We start from the raw sequence: 22,608 nt of genomic DNA on the forward strand, positions 1-22,608 counted from the left end.
TACCACAAGTCCTGGTCAGATAGAAATTGTTATTATTGTGTAACTGAGACACTCCAGGACATTTATTTCTGGGTTAGGGTACACCATCCTTCTTGGACGCATACACCCAGAGAGCACTGCTAGCAGACGTCATTGATACTTCTCTCCAGTATTGACAGGTTATTACTTCTCATCAGATCAATCCCCGTCAGCCTGTGCCGCCCCAGAATCAGAATCACAAAGGTGACAAAAAGGCAATCTGTGGCCCCTTTTCCTCTGGTGTGCTTTCTGGCACTGGGAATTTGCTCGGGCATGTTCTGCACGATATCACTTCCTTCCAGCTTCTCCTCCTAGCCCAGTGTGAGTCTGCCGAAAAACCGCTGACTCAAGTGATGCCCTGACATCACAGTCTCTGCCTCCAGGCTGCCCCTGCTCCCCGCCATGGGGACGTCACCATCCGAAGGCCTTGGGAAAAGGGGCCCACGCAGCTTTTGTAATCCTCTGCCTGAGTAAGAACAAAACTGAAGCCTGAAATGTATTTTTTTTTACATTTGTTTTGTGGGTGTGTTACAGAGGGAACTTCCCTGCATGGTGTATTCTGCAGACTTCCTTGGATTTCCCACATATGTACCACCCAAGAAATACCCTTGCAGGCAGTAAGGGGACAGAGGGTTTACACTGGTGCCCATGGAGCAGCATCTCACCAAGCAGGCTCTAGATTGGTCTATGCCAGGGTTCTCGAGCGCCTCAAACAGGCCAGGTTTTCAGCATTTCCCCAATAATAATGCATGAGATAGATTTGCATACCATGGAGGCTGTGCATGCACATTTATACCAAGAATATTCGTTATGGATGAACTGAAAACCTGGCCTGTTTGTGGCTCTTGAGGACCGGAGTTGGCCCCTCCTGATCTATGTCAGATCCTCAGAGGGAACAAATTCTTTGAAAACTAGTGGTAAGGTTTGCAGTATTGCAGGAGTTCGTCCAGGATCCCGGCTCTCAGCTGCCTTTTTATCTACAGCAGGGCTCTGCATAGCAGCTTCTCTAGGAACATAAGAACCTGCCATACTGGGTCAAACCAAGGGTCCATCAAGCCCAGTATCCTGTTTCCAGCAGTGACCAATCCAAGTCACAAAAACCTGGCAAGTCCCCAAACATTAAATAAATCTTAAGCTACTAATGCTTATTGATTAATAGCAGTTTATGGATTTTTCCTGTAGGAAACCCAGTTACACTAACTTCCATAACCGCATCCTCTGGCAATGAATGTGGGCTGCCTGAAAGGCTACCAGAGCAGCAGAAAACCTTCTCCAAATTTGGTAGCCATTTGACTACCTGTTGTTGAATAGTCTTTATGGTTGCTGCTGGATTTCTGCCACAATAGCTCACGAGTGTGGTGGTCACGTGGGCCATTTACTGCTGAAAACTAGCAGCCAGATGTGTGTCCTCAGTCTCCAGGGCCTCCTGAGCTTTACTTTAATACACTGACTGCACAGCTGTGAAGCGTTCGTGTGATGTCACAAGTCAGTGCCACTTTGCTTGAATCTGCCCAGTTTGTTGGTTAATGGTCGCTTATAATACCCTCCCAGTTGCTGCTGTGTGACAATGAATGCTAAAGTGTGAGCTGTGTTCTTCCTGAAAGTGGTCAGGAGGCAGAGGATATTTCAGGTGCAGGAGCTGAGTGTGGGGATGTGATGATCAAGCAGGAATGTGAGTAGTCACACGGCCACCCTTGCTGGGGCAAAAGATCTCTACTCGGTATTAATGGCAGATCTGTCCAGGGAAGAGACATGCCTGGGGGTGGTGACAGCTCAGGAACTTCTGGCCCTGGGAGGGACAGACGCCGCTTCTTGTCATGTCCCTTACCTGGGAAAAACCCTAAATGACTCAGTTCCAGGATAAACGCAACACTTTCACTCATGTTCCTTTCTCAGCTAACTCCAGTCCATCGGGGCTTCATCCAGTCCAGGATTTCCAGCTCCCAACTCTGAGCATTCTGGGAAATGTAGGCTTCCATTTTATTATTATGGACAGAGGGCGATGATGCCTGGAAGGCTCAGGGATGGGAGTTAAAAGAAGCAGGATTGTCTTAGAGTTAGTTGAAAGGTTCGTCTCACTGGCCCATATTGGGAGACCATATAACCCCATGACCTTAGGGAGCGGCTGAGCCCATCCTGATTTTCCATGAATCCTGTTTCTTCTCCAAACTAAATGATATAGCGTACAGTAGTAATTTGGAGCATTCCCTTCCTCCGTAAATCACAGGAACACTCAGCTCTTCTACAAAGTCATTGCTATGTCATGTCAGACATATTAGGGGCACTTGACCAGTCTGTAGATAATTTTTACAATTTCATTCAGACACAATAACTAAAATGCCTTTTTTGGTAAAAAAAAAAAATAAATAAAAATCCATCAAGGAAGTGTGTGAATATATTAGGATGCCTACTTCCCTTCTCCTGACTTCTCAGGGACCTTATTCCAAGTCCTTGGTAAATAGGGCAGGACCGGATCCGATTGTTTCAGGCCTTGTTCGTGCCTGTGATGCCACCGAGCGGTCAGGCAGATCCCAGATATCCCAGATAGTCTAGGGGCACTGTTATACTGAGTACCAGAGGAGATGGGATGGGATGGGGGAGGGGAGTTAGTAATGCTATCACGTGGTCTTCCAAAAAGTCACGTAGAGGAAACTTTTTTTTTTTTTTTTTTTGGGCAAAAGGATCTTTCCAAGTTCAATTCAAAAGAAAAAAACACCACAGCAATTTTGGTACTTCAGACTTGCTTTATTTCTTTCTTTCTAGATTTTCTAGAAGATTTTGGGGGGTTGTTTGTTTGTTTTCATGTGCAGAAGGACCAGGAAAACTGCTCTGTTCACTCGGAGAGCCACCGGGGCAGTGTTACTGACACTGGAGTTACTCAGACATCGCAGGGGGGGATACGGGTTTGTTATCCGCAGATAAACGCCTCCTCATTGAGCTCTTCGGGGCTTTGCATACGAGTAGAGAAAAGAAGTCGACTGATGGGGGGGGGGGGGGGGGGTGGCTGCTTTTTCTGTGCGGTTATTCAAGCAGTTAAAACCAGGTGAGGGGGGTCCTTATTATCCGTGCAAGAAAGACTCCTAGATCTGATAGGCAAGGGTCCAGGGAGACCCCCCCCCCCCAAACGGAGGGAAAACGTGGAGGTGTCTCGGCCCCTAGCCCAGAGCGGTGTCGTTTTGTATGGGGGGAGGGGGGTCACGGTGCATTTTCGGATAGGTAAGCGCCGAGTGCCTTTCCATCCAGCCAAAGCTGGGGTGAGAGGAGGCCGTGACCCCCCCTTCTGTAACTGCCCCTGCGGGTGTCTCTGAGGAATGTGGGGAGCAGGGTAACCAGAGATCTGGGCAGCTGGGGGTCCGTTTCCTGCGCTGCGCCCCACCTCGCCCCCCAGGGTGCGATGCTTTCCTCCTTACGAGGTGACGTTTAGTTCATTTCTGCGCTCCCATCCGGATTTTCGCTTTTCCTGGCCGCTCTGCTGCGGAAAGCTCCGGGCCCGCGCGGGTCGCCCCCGGCGCAGCTGTTCTGCGCGGCCAGATGTGGCGCGGCCAGATGTGGCGCGCCAGCACCGGGGCTTCTCCCGCCTGAGGGCGGCGGCGGATCGGGTTTCACGAGTCCCCGCCCCGGCCGCCCAGCGCTATAAGAGGCCGGCCCGAGTCCTTCCCTCTGCAGTGCTGGGAGGGAGGAGGAGGCGGCGAGGGAGCGACTTCATCGCGCGGGCGGGCGGGCGGCTGGACAAGGTAGGCGAGAGGCGCTGTTTACCGCTGCTGCGGGGGAGCGGGGCAGGGAACCCCCCAGTGCCACCGTAGGCCCCGGCCAGGAGGAGGCAGACAAGCCCCCCCCCCCCCCCCGTTACACTGGAGTAAGCGACGCTGTACCGCGCCCATGCGTGAGAGCGACCCCGTCCCTTTCGGGCTAACGGGGAGACCGTGAGGTCCCCGGGCGCGGAGAACCTGTAACATCTGGACGTCGCCATTCGTTTCCTGGCGCTCCACATCTGGACAGGCGTCCCCTCGCGCCTGATTGGGGTCTCTTGCCTCAGTCCGTGATTCCCGCGATCTGAAAGGCTCCCTGTGATGGTGTCAGCAGTGGGATGGAAGGCTGGGGCCCCTGGGATCCTGGGTGCGGGAGGCAGACTCGGAGGTTTGGGGTGGACAGGGCCAGATGTGACCTAGGACGCAGCTCCTGGGCTGGGAGGAATGTGAGGTGGAGAACAGCCCGGCTGCGTCCTCCGCTCTTTCTACGTTTTTTTCGGGGTGGGGGCCGGCCCTGCCCTGCCCTTTTCTGGGAGTGTGCAGAGAACCGGGTACAGCTTCCTGCACCCCGGCAGTGTCCTTGGGATGGGGGTGAGGCGGTGGGGAAGGGTCTCAGGATGGAGCTGAGCCTAGCCCCTCCCTCCATCCCGGGACGCTCGGGGCACTGGTTGTTTGCTTGCTGAGTTGATCTGAGGTGGGTGGGTGGGTCTGCAGGTGGCAGAGGGATTTTGTTATTTCTTTTATTTATTGTGAATGGCAGAGCCCTTGTCAGAATGAGCTGGGCTGCAGTTTCTCCTCCAAACTGTGAAGCTATTATTGCCTTTTCTGCTGCATTTGCAGCCCAGCATCCTGCCTCCCACAGCGGCCACTCCGGGTCACCGGTACCTGGCAGACCCCCGTTTCCTGTATCTCACTGGAGCTCTGGCTTTCTCAAGTCTCCCTGGCTATGGACTTTTCCCTTCTCCAAGCAGCTTTTGGTCGCACCGTGTGGTGTTCAGAGAAGGCTGCGTGGAAGTACAACCCCAGCCAGCGCTCAAGGCCAGGCCAGTGAGCAGGGGGTTTCAGTGCCCGCTCCAAGCCTCCTGTGCCTTGCACTGGGAGGCAGTGAGACCCCAGGGAAGCAGGTAGGGGGAGAGGTTTTGTATGCCCAATGAGCAGAGGGTAGCAGGGTGTAAACCTCATTCCTAATCCCTCTCCCCCCCCCCCCATGTTGTTCAGATTCTCCATCATAGCCAGCTCATGGCTCAGACCCTCTGCTGGGATCTTATACACCGGGAGGCTGAGGGAAGGTAGGTGGCAAAAAATCTCTGCCTTTACCTTAGGTTATAAGCTCTCGGGGGCAGGGAGCGCACCATCCTGTGCACCTGCGGGATTCCGATTAATCACTTCCTTCAGTTCATTATCACCGCCAAGGGAGGTCGTGGGATTGACGGCAGCTTTCTCGGGGCCCCTGGGTTGTACAGAAAGTCCTGGGACTACGCTGGCAGGCGGCTTCCCTCCTGTAGTAAACTCTGGAAGGGCTGCGGCATTGCCAGTGATTACATCAGTCAGTGTCTATCCCCGCTTCTCAGCAGCCTGGAAATCCCTTTTCCAGGAATCAGGGGGAGGGGGGGGGGGGTGATTCCCTCTCCTTCCCCTCCTCCCCCCACCAGAACAGGGCTGGCTTCCAGAGCAGGGGGAGGGGGCCCCGCTGAAAGTAAAGTTTGGAAGAAGTCAGTGGGCATTTTGTGAGCGGAATCCCCTCTCCCCAGTAAGAGGAAGGAGGAGCTGTGTTTTCACTTTGCTTTTCTTAATGGCTACTAAGCAGTGTCTGGCAGCCAGTGAGAGGCTGAAATACTACAAGGCTAGTGAATGCGCATGGTGGGCGGGGGGGAGGGGGCCTGCATGTTTTCCTTTATCAGTCTTTCCAAACTTCCTGGAAAAGAGCACACAGTTGTGTTCCAATCAAAGGTTACTAGAGCAAGTCCCGGAGCAGCCTGCGTGTACTGGGAGTCCCGTGCCCTGCGCAGGCTGGGCAGCCTGAAAACCCATCTTGTGACTCACAAGTGCTCAGGCAAGGCTCCGCCAGCCCTGGAAGTTCTCCAGCGCTGCCAGCGATCCGGGTCTGGGAAGGGATATGCTTGGGCATGTCCCAGCTGGGGCCTCCTACGGTGACTGTCTGGGCTGCCCAGGCAGGTGACTCATGTCACAGGGTTGACTCTGCCCTGCTGTGACAGTGCTGAAGCCAGGACATGCCCGGGCTTTGCAAGCTGAGGCCCTGGCACTACTACAGATGCACAAGTTAAGCCTTTAAAACTCCCCTTTCTACCCTGAGCATGGGTGACATATGTTCCAATACTCCTAAGCTAGCCTGGTCCCCAATTCTGCCCTTTATGGGGGCAATTTTTCAAGAGCTTGTGTAGTTGCAAGTTGCTGGGGAGAGGGCACTTTTAAGGTGCATGCTGTATGCAACTTTTTAAAGGGAAGCTGTCTAGAAAGTGGAAAGTCTGAGTGTTAAAAACCAGCTTCTTACCTGCTATTTGTGAGTGTAGGGGGCAGGGATGACGGACTCAGAAGAGTTCTTCTGGAAAGCTAATGTACCTTTGCTGCTTTCAAAGGTGCACTAGGAAACCAGCGCCTAATTTTAGACACATCTGGGGGCCAATATAACCAGGCCTGCTTTGCACAGTTTCACCCGCAGTTGTGCACACAACAGTGAACCTTTAAGTTGGCGCTCTCCCATGGAAATCCCATGCTAATGAAGGCACTAGCTATCACCCCCCCCCCCCCCCCCCCGTGCAGAGATGCAATAAAGTGAGCCCAGCTTTGTGCACGGGTTTGCACGTGGGTGGGTGCACGTTTTGCACATGCCAGACTAGTGTCCCATGCAATAAAGAGATTCGTGTATCCAAAACACACAACCTAACAAGTGTGTACCCGATAGCATCTGTCAGATGTTGATTTGCATGTAGATGAGGACATTAGATCTCAACCCCTCCCCCCCCTCCATGCAGGAAAGTGCTGGGTGCCCGACGCACTCTTTTTAATGCAGCAAATTTAACTCTAATCTCGGAGGTGGAGTAAAGTCGACTCGCAGTCAGGAGCTCAAGAAAAAATAAAAAAAATAGGGTCCTCTGGCTTACAGTAAGTGTGCTCTCCTCATTATTATCGTGACCCTTCAATATACTGCTTGAGGTGGAGAAAAATAAATGTATATTTGGATTTCATTAAAAGAAACCCATGTTTCTTATGGCCACACAATTTAGACGTCCATAGCAGGGCGCGCCCAATATTTTGCTGTGGTTGCTGAAATGAATTATAACAAAAAAAAAGAAGCGGGGATGAAAACGGACGCTCGTATTGAGCACCCATTGCAATTGGGTGCCCGATGTAATAAACTATTGAGTGCTACGGACACACAATTCTCCTTTACTGCACCCTTTTTACCCTGCCCCTCATTTAAAAATGGCACTGGGCACCCAGGGGATGTGGCTGTGCACACGGTAAGACAACAGGCGCTAAATGCTAGTGCACGTTTTACTGCATAGGCTCCCTTGTGTTTTCTTAGCACTGGAAATTTAACTCCTAGTGCAAGGTGGGATACAGTTTCCAGGGCTAGTTTTAGTCTACATGCGGCTGCTGAGCTTCCGGTGCCAGGACCTGTAATCAGGATTTCATGTGCACAGACCATGCTTTCTGCTCATAAAATATGATTTATGCATGTGTAACATGCTTTGCTGTGTGCTAAGCCTTTTCTTTGCACATGTTTTTGGGTTGTGTGCATTTTTTTAACTCCCGATATATTAGTATACCATTGGCTTGCTGCATGCGGAGTTAGAGTTGTTGCATTGCGCATGAAACCTCTGAAGTTTCAGCACAGTTTTTAATGCTCATCTTATTGCATTGGCCCCCTGGGGGAGGCCATGTTACCTGTGTGCCTTTGAAAATATCCAATCATTCAGGCTCCTTGTGTGCACACTGCCCTCCCTTGCAGCTTGAGGAAGTTGGGAATTCAGTGCCAGGTTCTGGTATCTGGAAATAGGCACAGCCTGGTGACTATTTCTCCTGGTGCAATGAAAAATTATTGGAACTGGCTTTGTTTGCAGAGATTTACTCCTGTGCCTATTTTTTTCCCCACACCTTTAAATTTCAAAGCCTAAAACTGAGGCTCAAAGTGACCAGATGTGAAATAATCTTATATTGACAGGGATCTGAGAGCTCAGCTCATTCCCCTGCTCTGGCTTGTTAGGAAAGAGGCAGACACACTATGATACAGCAGCACCACCTTGTGGTGCATTAAAGGATACTGCAAACGATTTCCCCAACTATCTGCCCTGAAACCTGCTCACTGACCATGAGATGGGTTAATAAGTAGCTGCTTGGAGTGTGAACATATTCTTTTAAGTCTGCTTTACCTAATGAGACAGGACCTTTTGGTTTGGAAGGGTGCATATTATTTTATAACATAGGTGTCCTTTGAATTTATTCCCCACCTGTGTAGTAAGGACTTTGGCAGAGATTATCAGACTTCAGAGCCAGCACAATTCTTGCTAGCATATTGCTCAGTGAAAATACCCAGGATATTTCATGGATACAGCTGGAGCAAGCTTTGCACCAGCACAGACATTTGAAAGATATTATTCTTAATTATAATCTGCACCATCCATCTGCTTCTGGGGGGGTTTTCTTGTGTTCATAATAAGGACAATCTAGTGAGTCCCACAATTGCAGGTTACTTTTAATAATCGGGAGTCTCTCATGGTCAAGAGAGCATGCTCAGTTCAAAGCACCTTAAGCACCCAAGAGCCAGCATCACAAAGTCTCGAAAAAGAAAAAAACCTAAGAAAAAATGTAGCAAAAATAGCAGCAAGCTGGGCAGCCAGCTCCCCAAGAAAGAGTCTGCGGACAACGTGCTGGGGACAGGCCCCGCTCTTGCCCCTTGCCCTGGCTGGGTCTCTGCTCTCTTTAACATGATTAGCAAATCTTGGAAATACATAGAAGCCAAGATGGATGTTAAGAGGTGCGTGTGCGTAAAATCATGGAGGTTATTAGAAAAAAATGTCTCCTTCTTCATCCAGGAGATTGATATCTTTATTCTAAGTGACAGCTAAACCAGCTTGGGAGCTGAAACTTTGCTACCGGCCTAAGAATACAAAATAGAAACGGTAAAAAAATCCAAATGTTTTCTACTTTCAAGGTGGGGGTTGCCAAAGTCTTCAATCTTTTCCCAAAACAAAATTGGGTTAGGTTGAGTATTGGGGTAAGTGTTTGGGAGGGGGGAAGATTAGCTTCGGGCTTAGCTTTAAATTTTAACCCTCTTAAAGATGTTAATTGATTTTTCTTGAAATCCCCCACCACTCCCGCAAAAGAGAGAAAATCCATCCTAAGAATGAAAATGAGTGTGTAATAAGACATTTATCACCCATGGATACTTCTGATTTGCCTCTATAGGGTACAGAAGGGACAGATTGCTGCCCTGTGGTGGGGGAGGGCTGACAGGCACTATTTTTCCTGTTCTAAAAGCGTCAAATCCTCCTTTCTCTTTTGGAAGAGAACTGGGACGGCGTCGCCCCGTTGTCTGTCTCCTCCTCTGAGCACTACTGCCCTCTGTTCTCTTGTAAACCCTTCAGAAGCTGAGTCTTGTACCTCCCTCCTTCTGCTCCTGTGTGCCTGTCCATAGCCCTGCCGAGCGTCACCTCCACGGCCGCACAGTCCTGACTCCTCGCTGTCTCTCTCTCTCTCTTCCAGCGGACGCCGTCGCCATGGGCTCATCGAGAAACCACGTCCTCCACGTCAGCGGGAAGGTCTGCCGGAGCCTCTTTGGAGCCGTGGACCACGAGCAGCTGAAGCACGATTGCCGGGAGCTGCTGAGGAGCTGTCACGAGGAGGCCAAGCGGAAGTGGAACTTTGATTTTGTCAGCGAAACACCACTGGAAGGAGCCTACAAGTGGGAGAGGGTCGTAGGGCGGGCGGGCGTGCCCGCCGCCCGCCGGTCGCCTCTCCTCCGCGTGCCTGCCCCCCAGCCTCACCCAGAGGAGAGCGAGAGGGCGAACGCTCCCGGCTCCTCGGTGCCAGCTGCCGTGGAACAGATTTACAGCTCGCCTCTGCCAGAAGAGCCCTCTCGGGCTGCCAGCTTCCAGGGCGCGTCCGTTCTCCTGGCGAGGTCCCCGAGACGGGCAAAACGAAAGCAGACAGTCATTACAGGTAAAGCTAGTGCAGGCCCTGCCCTCCCCCTTTCGCTGTGATGCCGGCTGGGTTAGCTGCTGTAGTGGTGGGGGAGCTTGGACGTCGGGGGGGGGGGGGCTGATGTTCTGATTCAGAGGGTGCAGGATGGGGGAGCCCAGTGCCGGAGCTCTTGCAGGGAATGGCCATGCCCTGCGCCCCCTCCCAGGTCACACTCTGCTGCCTGGAATCAGGATGTCCAGTCTGGCAAAACGTGCGAGTTAAAAGAGAATCTGCGGGTCCCATAGGGTTAACGAGGGCCTTTTCTGTTTATCCCGTGAGCCTTCAGAGCTCACATCAAGCACGTCCTACCTGATCCCATGAACCCTGTATCAGGACTTGATCCCTGGGAAAAGCCCTGTCCATGTTTCCAGTCCTGGTGTACAAACAAGATATGATGACATCAAAGGTTTCAGTCCCTTAGGGACCTGACAGTGTGCTGGACTAAGGACCAGGGCAACTCCCTGGAATGAAATCATCGGGGAGGGAAATGAGCCGGCAGAGGCTCCTGGTCCTGGACACCGTGCCGGTCTCTCTCTTATTTGTTGCAGCCTAGAGATGAGACCAAGAGGCTTCTCCCTCCGCTGTTCACTCATTTCTGATTTGGTGAAAGCTCAGAAACTTAACAAATAGCATGGATACCCCACACACACTGATATAGTCCCAGGAATGTACACTCCCTCTATTCAGAAGTAACCGGAGGAAGCCTTCCGTCACAGATAGGGAAAGCGAGGGCTCAGGCTGGAGGAGAGGGAGACGTCTGTAGTATAGAACGGGGAGAGAAGAGGAGACAGACCCTGATCTCTCTCCTCTGTAAAACCCAGGAACGTTCCGGCACTGAAGAAGAGACAGACCCTGATCTCTCTGCTCTGTAAAACCCAGGAACGTTCCGGCACTTCTCCTCAGGTTTAAGAGGCAGAGCAGCAGGGGTGGTGCTCTCCAGGGGAGAGAAGAGGAGACAGACCCTGATCTCTCTGCTCTGTAAAACCCAGGAACGTTCCGGCACTTCAGTTTAAGAGGCAGAGCAGCAGGGGTGGTGCTCTCCAGGGGAGAGAAGAGGAGACAGACCCTGATCTCTCTGCTCTGTAAAACCCAGGAACGTTCCGGCACTTCAGTTTAAGAGGCAGAGCAGCAGGGGTGGTGCTCTCCAGGGGAGAGAAGAGGAGACAGACCCTGATCTCTCTGCTCTGTAAAACCCAAGAACATTCCGGCACTTCTCCTCAGGTTTAAGAGGCAGAGCAGCAGGGGTGGTGCTCTCCAGGGGAGAGAAGAAGAGACAGACCCTGATCTCTCTGCTCTGTAAAACCCAGGAACGTTCCGGCACTTCTCCTCAGGTTTAAGAGGCAGAGCAGCAGGGGTGGTGCTCTCCAGGGGAGAGAAGAAGAGACAGACCCTGATCTCTCTGCTCTGTAAAACCCAGGAACGTTCCGGCACTTCAGTTTAAGAGGCAGAGCAGCAGGGGTGGTGCTCTCCAGGGGAGAGAAGAAGAGACAGACCCTGATCTCTCTGCTCTGTAAAACCCAGGCACGTTCCGGCACTTCTCCTCAGGTTTAAGAGGCAGAGCAGCAGGGGAGGTGCTCTCCAGGGGAGAGAAGAGGAGACAGACCCTGATCTCTCTGCTCTGTAAAACCCAGGAACGTTCCGGCACTTCAGTTTAAGAGGCAGAGCAGCAGGGGTGGTGCTCTCCAGGGGAGAGAAGAGGAGACAGACCCTGATCTCTCTGCTCTGTAAAACCCAGGCACGTTCCGGCACTTCTCTTCAGTTTAAGAGGCAGAGCAGCAGGGGTGGTGCTCTCCAGGGGAGAGAAGAAGAGACAGACCCTGATCTCTCTGCTCTGTAAAACCCAGGAACGTTCCGGCACTTCAGTTTAAGAGGCAGAGCAGCAGGGGTGGTGCTCTCCAGGGGAGAGAAGAAGAGACAGACCCTGCTCTCTCTGCTCTGTAAAACCCAGGAACGTTCCGGCACTTCTCCTCAGGTTTAAGAGGCAGAGCAGCAGGGGTGGTGCTCTCCAGGGGAGAGAAGAGGAGACAGACCCTGATCTCTCTGCTCTGTAAAACCCAGGAACGTTCCGGCACTTCTCTTCAGTTTAAGAGGCAGAGCAGCAGGGGAGGTGCTCTCCAGGGGAGAGAAGAGGAGACAGACCCTGATCTCTCTGCTCTGTAAAACCCAGGAACGTTCCGGCACTTCTCCTCAGGTTTAAGAGGCAGAGCAGCAGGGGAGGTGCTCTCCAGGGGAGAGAAGAGGAGACAGACCCTGATCTCTCTGCTCTGTAAAACCCAGGAACGTTCCGGCACTTCTCCTCAGGTTTAAGAGGCAGAGCAGCAGGGGTGGTGCTCTCCAGGGGAGAGAAGAGGAGACAGACCCTGATCTCTCTGCTCTGTAAAACCCAGGAACGTTCCGGCACTTCTCTTCAGTTTAAGAGGCAGAGCAGCAGGGGTGGTGCTCTCCAGGGGAGAGAAGAGGAGACAGACCCTGATCTCTCTGCTCTGTAAAACCCAGGAACGTTCCGGCACTTCTCCTCAGGTTTAAGAGGCAGAGCAGCAGGGGAGGTGCTCTCCAGGGGAGAGAAGAGGAGACAGACCCTGATCTCTCTGCTCTGTAAAACCCAGGAACGTTCCGGCACTTCTCCTCAGGTTTAAGAGGCAGAGCAGCAGGGGAGGTGCTCTCCAGGGGAGAGAAGAGGAGGGGCTGAGCCTGAAGCACAATCAGGCCGATGCAGCACAGTGCGCTCCGGCGGAGCATACCGTTAACCTGCGTTTGGCCGCGCGTTTTCGACACGCATTGCATCGAAAATGCGCAGCCAAACCCCCCCCCCCCCCGAACCTAATAGCGCCCGCAACATGAAAATGCATCTTGATGGCCCTATTAATCATTCCCGCGCGATTCAGTAAGTAAAATGTGCAGCCAAGCCGCACATTTTAATTTCTGCCAGCACCAGGAAAGTGCACAGAAAAGCAGTAAAAACTGCTTTTCTGTGCACCCTCTGACTTAATATCCCAAAAGTAAAAAATAATTAAAAATTAAAAAAAAATAATTTTAAATCGGCCTGAGGCTTGAAAACTGGACGCTCAATTTTGCCGGCGTCCGGTTTCTGAGCCCGTGACTATCAGCGGGTTTGAGAACCGACGCCATCAAAATTGAGCTTCGGCTGTCAAACTCGCTGACAGTCGCCTCTTTTTACCGCGGGCCCTCATTTGACTACTAAATTGTGCGACTTTTACTGTATCGGCCTGATAGGGAGGAGAACAGTCGCTCTGCTCCGTAATCCAGCCCTCTCCTCTCTTGTTTCCCCTCCCCACCCCACAGAAGGGGATGGGGGGTGGTACTGAAGCAGACGCTGCTGAGCCTTTGGATTCAGAAGACAACCAACATGGACCCTGATTTTGTACGGTGTGAGGTACTGATAGGCAGAGATAAGAAACGAGTGCAGGACTGACTGCTTCTGCAGCCAAATGCAAAAGCGAAGCAGCCTTGCCCGAGTTATCACAAAGGCTCCTCACCCAGTAAAAATATTGCTAGCAGTAATTTGTTATGGATTTGACAGTTGCTTGGTTTTGATTGAAAATATTACTGCCCTAATCCTAAGGCTTGGGGAATAACTGCGGGGAGCAGCAGTTACTACACGGGGGTATCCTGCATGGGGCTTGCTGGGCAGCCTGGCTGGCGCGTGTGGTCCTTTTCTGCCATCATTACTATGTAAACAAAGGGTTGAATTAGCACAAGTTTGAAAGTTGTGAGCACTAATGCCACTTGTCAAGGCTTCAACCCTGGTCACAGTTTTTAAATTTATGCTAATTCATCCCTTTTTTGTGTCCATTAGCGAGGGCTTAATCTGGCAGAGCAACCCAGAACAAAATTCTGTCACCTTTTCTCTGCGACCTGGGAAAATGGAGCAGAGCCGGCAGTGCATATCAGTCCTAGCTCCCCTGCTGAAACAGAAGAGCGCCAGTGGTTGCACGGATCATTTATGGATCCTCGGCCCCTGCAGGAAGCAGAGAACAGAGAGTGTTGGAGCTGCTTATCCTGAGACAAGGGCAGCCACATGGCTTTGATTGGGGTCTGTGAGTGAGAGGTCTCACCTGGCCCTGGCTCCACCCCTTTGCACAGGTCACACCTGGCCCTGGCTCCACCCCTTTACACAGGTCACACCTGGCCCTGGCCCCGCCCCTTTGCACAGGTCACAACTGGCCCTGGCCTCGCCCCTTTGCACAGGTCACACCATACCCTGGCCCCACCCCTTTACATAGGTCACACCTGGCCCCGGCCCCGCCCCTTTGCCCAGGTCACACCTGGCCCTGGCTCCACCCCTTTACATAGGTCACACCTGGCCCCGGCCCCACCCCTTTGTACAGGTCACACCTGACACCTGGCCCTGGCCCCGCCCCTTTGCACAGGTCACACCATGCACTGGCCCCGCCCCTTTGCACAGGTCACAAGTGGCCCTGGCCCCGCCCCTTTGCACAGGTCACACCATGTACTGGCCCCGCCCCTTTGCACAGGTCACAAGTGGCCCTGGCCCCGCCCCTTTGCACAGGTCACACCATGCCCCGGCCCCGCCCCTTTGCACAGGTCACACCATGCCCTGGCCCCGCCCCTTTGCACAGGTCACACCAGGCCCTGGCCCCGCCCATCTCATCCCCCTCCATTGTTCCACTTCCTTTCTGTCTACAAATTAAGCCCTGGCAAAACCCAAGGAGGGTCTTTCTTTGGCTCCCTCTCTGGCAGGGTAACCCCCCTGAAACAAATAAACACCTTTTTGGCTTCAGTGTGTGTGGGGGGGGGGGGGAGGTAAAAGAAAATTAACTCCCAATGTGGCAGTCTTTCCATTTCTTACTATGCTCTTTGTCCCCCTTCTTTCAGATTTTTACCATTCGAAGAGGAGAAACATCCAGCGGCCCCCTAAAGGCAGCCCATGATGCTCTGGCCCAGAGCCACCCACCCCGGCTCCCTCTGCAGCTTTCCCAGGTCACTGAGAGCTGAGGGAGCTCCACGTACCGGTGGCCGTCTTCCAATCCCTGACTTTACACAAACTGTCTGTAAAAATAACTCGGCGGCCTGCTATTCTACAGTATTTAGACCCATACTGTACATACAGGGTATTTAGTACTACAGGTCTGATACAATTAATATATAAATATATATATATATATATATATATATGAAATCTATTAACAAATGTAGCCTAATGTTGGAGAGGCGGCACTCAGGTCCCCCTGGGACGTTCAACTCCTCCTCTGCCAGCAACTCTGTGGGACCTCGGGCAAGTAGCTTTATTTCCCTGGTCCTCGGTTTTACCCGGCTGTAACTGGACATTATGGGGTCACATATTCAAAAGCCATTTAGTGGCTTAGCTGCATTTTTTAAATGCTTACCCAGCTAGAATTTAGCTGGGTAAGTCAGGGGTGTTCCTGGAGCGGGAGGTAGACGTTCCGGGGAGAAGTGGAGTTAGCCGGTTAAGTTAATCGGCTGTCTCTGAGATTCAGAGTTAGCCAGTTAACTTAACTGACTAACTCCAGACGAGCCATAGGGCAGGCCTAAGTTAGCTGGATACCACATATCCAGCTAACTGTGACTTATCTGGGTATATTCAGCGGCACGACTGCGCCACTGAATATCCCGGGAATCCAGCTAACTTAAGTAGCCGCTTAGCAGCTGAATATGTACCCTACATAACGTTATTCTTTCCTTTCTCTATCCTCTGAAAACCTTCCTCAGTTGGAGCACCAGATAACAGTGTCCAGGCCCTCCACCCCAGAGGTGGCTGCACGTCTGGTTCTGAAGCACAACACTCGACTGTCACACGTGCTGAGAGCCAGCTGGGATGAGGAGCACTAGGAAATTCCAATGATTTGGGAGCTAGTCTTCTCGTTGGGATTTTATGCCATCAATAGCCGCAGTCCATCCGACTGTGGTGGAGAAAGAGTGGTGTAGTGGTTAGAACAGGCTGGGACACAGGGCTCTAATCTTGCTTATCTCACCTATGCTCCTGGTGACCCTGAGTCAAGTCACTTTCTTTCTGGTTGCATCAGGTACACACAGATAAGTTCATTTTCAAAGCTGTTGCATGTGAAAAATTAGCATATACGTGAATAAGTAGCTTGCATTCACATAGGTGCTATTTTAGATATTTTCGGATTTGTGCACACATTTACACTCACCAATAAGGCGCAGTCTAGGGGCGATCCAGGGCGGGGCCAAGAACACGTCAGTTACTATTTTATAAGAGATTTCCGCAAGTCCATTTGGAAACTTATTCACATAATTTTACAGCTGCTAAATATCTCATGCAATTGCTGTTAGCCTCCTCTGTTGTCTGCTCTTGGTTGGGTGGGAGTTCTGAGTGAACTGAGTGGGGAGGGGAGTTCAGGATGAAGTACTAGGAGGGTCTCAATGAACTGGTGATGGACTGGGTGAACTGGTGGAGGTATCAGCAAACTGGTGATTTCAATTATTCACGTATGCCTTTAAACGTTTCCCCTGTAAGACTTCCTTCTGGCTCCCATCAAAGACCCATCAGTTGGTCATGTAGTTGGGGGTGCCACAGCACCCTCTGGTGGCCAAGAGAGCAACAGATGGATTCCCTGCAGATTTGCTTTCACTGCTGCTCTCTTGTTGGCCATCAAATGGCAGGGATGTGCATTTGTCACATTCATTTCAATGGTACGCACGTACCTCACCGACTTTCTAGTACATGTGGGAAATGGAGAGCATGCGTGTATTTTTAATAATGATAGAAAATCACAAACAGAGCCACACCTCTCAAAATATAGCATAAACCACCCGAAAGAGAGGGAAAAAATAAAGTACAAAATATAAAAATAAAAAAATTCTCCAAAATAATCTCCAAAATCCTAAAAAGAATTTTACGTAAGAGGAGAGCGGCATCAGAAAAGTCGGTGCGATGGATTTAATGCACGACTCCCGCCCGCAATGAGCCTCAGGCAGTATCGGAATTATACTCCACTAGTTTAAATCGTCTACCGCAAACCTCACCTAGAAATATATTTTCAAACAATTTTTCATTCCACTTTATTCCAAAATAACTATTGTCACATTCACACAAAAATTATACCAAATCCTAACAACCCAAGGCAGCAGGTCGGTTATCACAGAGCTCACCACCATGTGCTTAGCTTAATGTCCGATCTTCAGACAAATATTGAAAAGACCCAAGCCTTTGGGAGAAGGCTGTACCCAACCATGGACCGTGCTGGGTCTTTTCAATATTTGTCTGAAGATCGGACATTAAGCTAAGCACATGGTGGTGAGCTCTGTGATAACCGACCTGCTGCCTTGGGTTGTTAGGATTTGGTATAATTTTTGTGTGAATGTGACAATAGTTATTTTTGGAATAAAGCGGAATGAAAAATTGTTTGAAAATATATTTCTAGGTGAGGTCTGCGGTAGACGACTTAAACTAGTGGAGTATAATTCCGATACTGCCTGAGGCTCATTGCGGGCGGGAGTCGTGCATTAAATCCATCGCACCGACTTTTCTGATGCCGCTCTCCTCTTACGTAAAATTCTTTTTAGGATTTTGGAGAATTTTTTATTATTTTTTACTTTATTTGTTTCCCTCTCTTTTGCTGGTTTTTAAATCATGACGTATACATATACTCTCCATTTTCCCGCGTGGACTAGGAAGTCGGCGAGGTGCGCGAGTACCCCCCTGAAACGAATGTAACGAATGCACATCCCTATTGCATGGCACTTTAAGACACTTGCCCGCTTTTTCCTGCCAAGCTCCCCTTGTGACCGAAGGTGAACCACCTTGTTTGGCCCTACCTAGAACAAATCCCTGCTTTTCTGCCTGGTTAATGGGAAGCGGAGGAGCCATAAATATTAAATAACCATAAATAACCCTTTAAAACGGGGTGATCAGAGCCATCTGCTGCGGTGGTGGAACCTGGAAGACTGGGCTGGTGCTCCTTTGCCTTACAGAAACCACGGATAATGCTGCTAAGCTCAAATTTATAATCCAGAGCCTGCCGCGAGGACAGTGGCGACCCCCCCTGACAGATGGGCATGGGCCCGGCAGCCCCTTCCTCCTTCCACAGGGAGAGGGAAGAGCCGGGGGCTCAGACAGACTTGCCACATGGCCTCAGTGGGCCCCGACGCTACTTCTCTTCTGAGGTGTTTGATCTCCAGATGCTTCCTCTGTAACACATACCTCACTGTAGCACTGCAATCTACCGGCCCTTTAACAGGGCACCTCATGACTCCAGTGACTGAGGTCCACATTTTAGCCATCCCAAGGTGGACTGAGATGTTTGTCTTCAGCCATCTAATTCTGTGTTGCCTGGTCATGTACAGGCAGGAGGACGAGCGGTGGCTCCAGGTACTCGGGGGACAGGCTGAGCCCACCCTGACTTTACCTTCCATAAACTTCAACTTTGGTTTCCCTGGGAAATTCAGGACTGCTTCAGCGGGTTCCCCACTGAGCCAGAGCCTAACCCTAACCCATTCTCTCTCATCTCCCTACCTCAGGGCTTCCTGGACCCATCCTGGAGACCCCCACAGCCAGGCCGGCTTTTCAGGATATCCACAAGGAATATGCATGAGAGCACAGTGCATATCCTGGGGTCTAATGCATGCAGATTTATATCATGCAAATTCATCGTGGATACCCCGAAAACCCAACTACAGTGTCACTAAGACAGCTTTGGGACACTCTGCCCTACCTCACTATTTTAAAACATGTTACTGTACATACAATTGAGTTGTTACTCCTGTTAAATCATGGAATGAATTAGAAGTTACTCTGCTACGTGCATCCATATACAATTAAGACTGAAGGGACACCTTCTATGTTAGTAAACTAATCATCTGACTATCTCGAGAGTAGAGTCCTGTTCTTGTCTGGTGCTATTTCTTGCCACCTATCTTAGTTCCACCTCGTATTGTTATCAGCAGGCAGCAACTTACGGTAAAATTAAAGAGCTTGTCTATACGCGCCTTCCTTTACTGTACCCTATTCTAACTTTTTTCGTGTAAATGTTTTATTTGCAAGGGTTAAGAAAACACATTAAAAAAATAATATATTTAATCTCGGACCGTTGAAGAGAGCCTTGCTAGAAGAAGCGAGAGTGGGCCAGGCTTGACGCTCAGGGATGGGGGGATCAGGTGACGACGCTGGCAGGCGCCTGGTCTGGCTGGAGCATTGGCAGTAACGCCCGGGTGGAAGGCGTCTGCTTATTCCTTCTCTTTAAGAATGGCTCGGAGCCCAGCCGAGGTCGACCAATTGGCTCTAGGGGCACTGGGGAACTTTATTGCGGGTCTTTGATTTTTTTTTTTTAAATCATCCTTTTTTTGATTTGTGGGCATCGGAGTGTGGCTGGGGACCGCGATCATCGCTGGAATGCTTTAAAAGCAATTTCATCCACCCCCCCCCACGCAGTAAAGCTAAAACACTTTGCTCCTACCACTACCTGATAAGGCATAAACCCTTATGCCTTTCGCTAAGTAAAGGAAGCATTTTTTTCTTTTTGTTCATCCTTAATCATCACTGCCCGCCCATGCCACCTGTAACCCATCTGCGATCCATCAGTGCTCAACCCACGCTGGGCTTCCTAAGTGGACTTTTTCCCATTCCATGCACTTTGTGTGAATAATTTTGCAACTTTTAGCACTAATAATTATTATTTGTAAATATAATTATGCAAACTCAACTATGTACAAACAAAATCTAGTGGGTAACAGTAACTATTTATGACAAATAAACCAGAAGATCAGGAAACCTGTTGTCTGTCTGCTGATTTTTTTTTGTCTTGAAGATCAGGATGTGTTAGGTTCAGCCTGGGGTGGGAGGACGCTGTTGCACCCCCAATTCAGAAGCCCCGGTAGCTTCCCAGTTGGGAAGCAAGATGTGTGAACATTTCATGAAAGCCAGGTTCCTTCTTTTGGCGCAGAACTTGCACAGGGCAATGTCCATGTTCCTTATGTGAATTTCTGTGCAATGAGTTTGTAGCCCTTTTGTTGTCAGGAGATTGGAGGCGAGTTCTTGCCCATGGGGGTGGCCGAGGGTCCTGGGCTGGTGGGGGAACAATGCAATATCATTTTTTTAAGAACCAATTCACTCCTGGTTTTGTGGTTTCCATCATGTTTTTACTTTCAGAAATCAGAGCACAAACTTCAACCAAATTCCAGGTGTCTTACACTCCATCCACACCGTAGGCAAAAATCTTCACCACGAGTCACTTATAGAGATGACTGCAACTGAGGAAGTTCAAAGGAGGTTTCAGGTCCAAAAGGAAGCACACAGAGGCCTTTTACTGGTGCTGGCTGGGCTCCACCTTTCCGATGCAAGACGTTAAATGGATAAGCTGATTGCCCGGATATTTCTGTGACACTCATGGATCAGCTCCTTCAACCCAAATGAGCATAGCTACAGGTCCATCAGGAGTTCTGCAATCAGGCAGGAAACCTCCAACGATCCCAGAGGCAGGAATCTGTCTCCAACAACTCGGCTCCACGCACAGAGAGACCCAACTGTCCCCAGAACTGACGCAAACAAGAGAGCAGAATTCCCATGATCGGTCTCTTTTCCTGGGACCAGCTTCAGCAGCTCTTCCCCGTCCCTTGCTCCTTCTCGTTCTAAGGAATTTCAATAGCCCCGTAGGTAAAGATTCTCATGCCCCTGGCACGCGCACACCAAAAATGCACTAATACTCAGGGGTGAAGAGAACTGGACAATACCATCTCTGATCCGGGGACTGGAGTTTGTAAGGAACTTAGAAGTACATCATTAAATATTAGAGATACGTTTTCCTATTTATTTCCAAGCATTTTTTTATACTGCACAAGCAAAAAGACTGGTCAGAGAGGTTCACAACATCATAAAAACTACCATGAAATAAAAAAAAACAAATATAAAATTAATACAGTGAAATTCTTACACATAGAAACATGGAAATGACGGCAGAAAAGGACCAAATGGTCCATCCAGTCTGCCCAGCAAGCTTATGGTAGTATCAGCCGCGCCATGCAGATCTCCCCCCATAAAGGTAACATCAGGGGATGGCATCTGCCGCGCCATACAAGTTACCCAAACTGTCAAAGTCTGGGCTCTTGTTGGTTGCTGTCTGAGTCCAAGTCCCCGTTATCTCTTATTTTTTGCCGTTGAGGCAGAGAGCAATGTTGGAGTTGCATCACAAGTATAAGTTTTATTGATTAAGGGCAGTAACCGCCACACCAGCAAGTTACCCCCATACACTTTTTTCTTCATTTCCATCCACGCCCCTTTGAAATCTTTCACCGTTTTTGTCTTCACCTCCTCCTCTGGAAGGGCGTTCCAGGCATCCACCACCCTCTCCGTGAATAAATATCTCCTGTCATTGGTTCTGAGTCATCCTCCCTGGAGTTTCATTTCATGACCCTTAATTCTATTGATTTATTTCTGAAGGACTGTATCATATCTCCCCTGCACCTCAATAAAACATTAGGCAACCTAAAAAGACTACCAACCCTATTATGTTCTTAGGTAGAGCCATGCCTTCACTTTCTAAATGACAAATAATGTTTCCAACCTGATATCTAATGGTGCTCTGTTCCATCACGTTGGCCCATACACTGAAAACTTTCTGTTTTGAAAAGCTACCCTGGCACAACAAACAAGGTGCTGTGAACAGATCACAAATTGCAACTCGGAACATGTCTACGTACTAGCCTCCATAGGTAATTACTGTAACTCCCTTATCTCAGGCCATCTTCTACATCAGGGTAATGAGCTTAAATTTTACCCTTTTCCTGATGGGAATAGGAAGCCAGCGTAATTCATTCAAAAGTGGCCTAGCATTGGCTCTCCTTGGACAAGCAAAGAGCAGTCTGACCTCCATATTCTGCATTATCTGGCACCATTGAATATTCTTTACTGGCACTCCCATGAAAACTCCATTGCAATAGTCAAAAACTGGCATCACCAATGCCTGTACTATTATACGAAACACTTGGTAATTCACAGCTTCAGAAACACCTGCCGCTCCATCAGTTAAACTTGCAATCATACTGCACCTCCAAATTTCGAATTACTGGAGCACTCGGGCAAGAAATACTATTTACTTCTGAATTTAACTTTCCTATAGGAGACTATAGCAAGAAATGGAGTCAGCTGATGGCTGCAGGTAAGAACCAATGACAAAGCAGCTTGCAAAATGATAAAGGCATCTAGTGTCATCGCAAGCTACAGGGTAACCAGGTCCAAACCAACAGGCTACAACTCCCCAGAACCCAATTGAATTGATGCCAGCAGGTCGATGTTGGTTGGATGTGTGGGCAACAGCCTCACTAGTTTTGGCAGGTCCAGATTTACGCATAGACGACTGCCTAAATCTTGACCTGCCAAAACCATGTGATTAGATTGTGCACTGCAGAAGAGAAACTCTGATAAAAAAAGAAAAAAAGTGGCCCTTTTTAGTTCACACCAAACACAGAAAGTTACAAGAAACAGGTTAGACTTGGTAAAAATAAAATAAAAAACATTACAAACTGGAGAACGATGCTTCAGACTACGTTCCAGGAAGAGAAAGAGCCAAGCGTGAAGCCTTCATTTTGAGGAACTAAAGATTTTTAAATTAAGGATGGGCCTGCTCGCCTTTCTGTAAAACCTTTTAATGGGGTTCATGTCCTCCCAGACCTGATAGAA

The 22,608-nt window shown here is 49.9% G+C and overlaps 1 protein-coding gene across 1 annotated transcript; it reads left to right on the forward strand.

Annotated features, from left to right (window-relative positions):
* The first annotated feature begins 3,670 nt into the window (after nucleotides 1-3,670).
* On the forward strand, nucleotides 3,671-16,901 carry CDKN1A (cyclin dependent kinase inhibitor 1A). The gene is made up of 3 exons (XM_029573512.1): nucleotides 3,671-3,752; nucleotides 9,495-9,950; nucleotides 14,829-16,901. The coding sequence occupies exons 2-3, from the start codon at nucleotides 9,509-9,511 to the stop codon at nucleotides 14,882-14,884; spliced, it is 498 nt and encodes a 165-aa protein (XP_029429372.1). The 5' UTR covers nucleotides 3,671-3,752; nucleotides 9,495-9,508; the 3' UTR covers nucleotides 14,885-16,901.
* The last annotated feature ends 5,707 nt before the right edge of the window (nucleotides 16,902-22,608 follow it).

This window comes from Rhinatrema bivittatum, chromosome 12, assembly GCF_901001135.1.
Source record: "Rhinatrema bivittatum chromosome 12, aRhiBiv1.1, whole genome shotgun sequence".
Lineage (NCBI taxonomy): Eukaryota > Metazoa > Chordata > Amphibia > Gymnophiona > Rhinatrematidae > Rhinatrema > Rhinatrema bivittatum.

Bases quoted from the DNA above. Each gene is read 5' to 3' on its own strand.
- CDKN1A (XM_029573512.1), top strand. From the start codon at position 9,509: ATGGGCTCATCGAGAAACCACGTCCTCCACGTCAGCGGGAAGGTCTGC. The intron at 9,951-14,828 runs GTAAAGCTAGTG...CCCTTCTTTCAG, and splicing joins AAAGCAGACAGTCATTACAG to ATTTTTACCATTCGAAGAGG.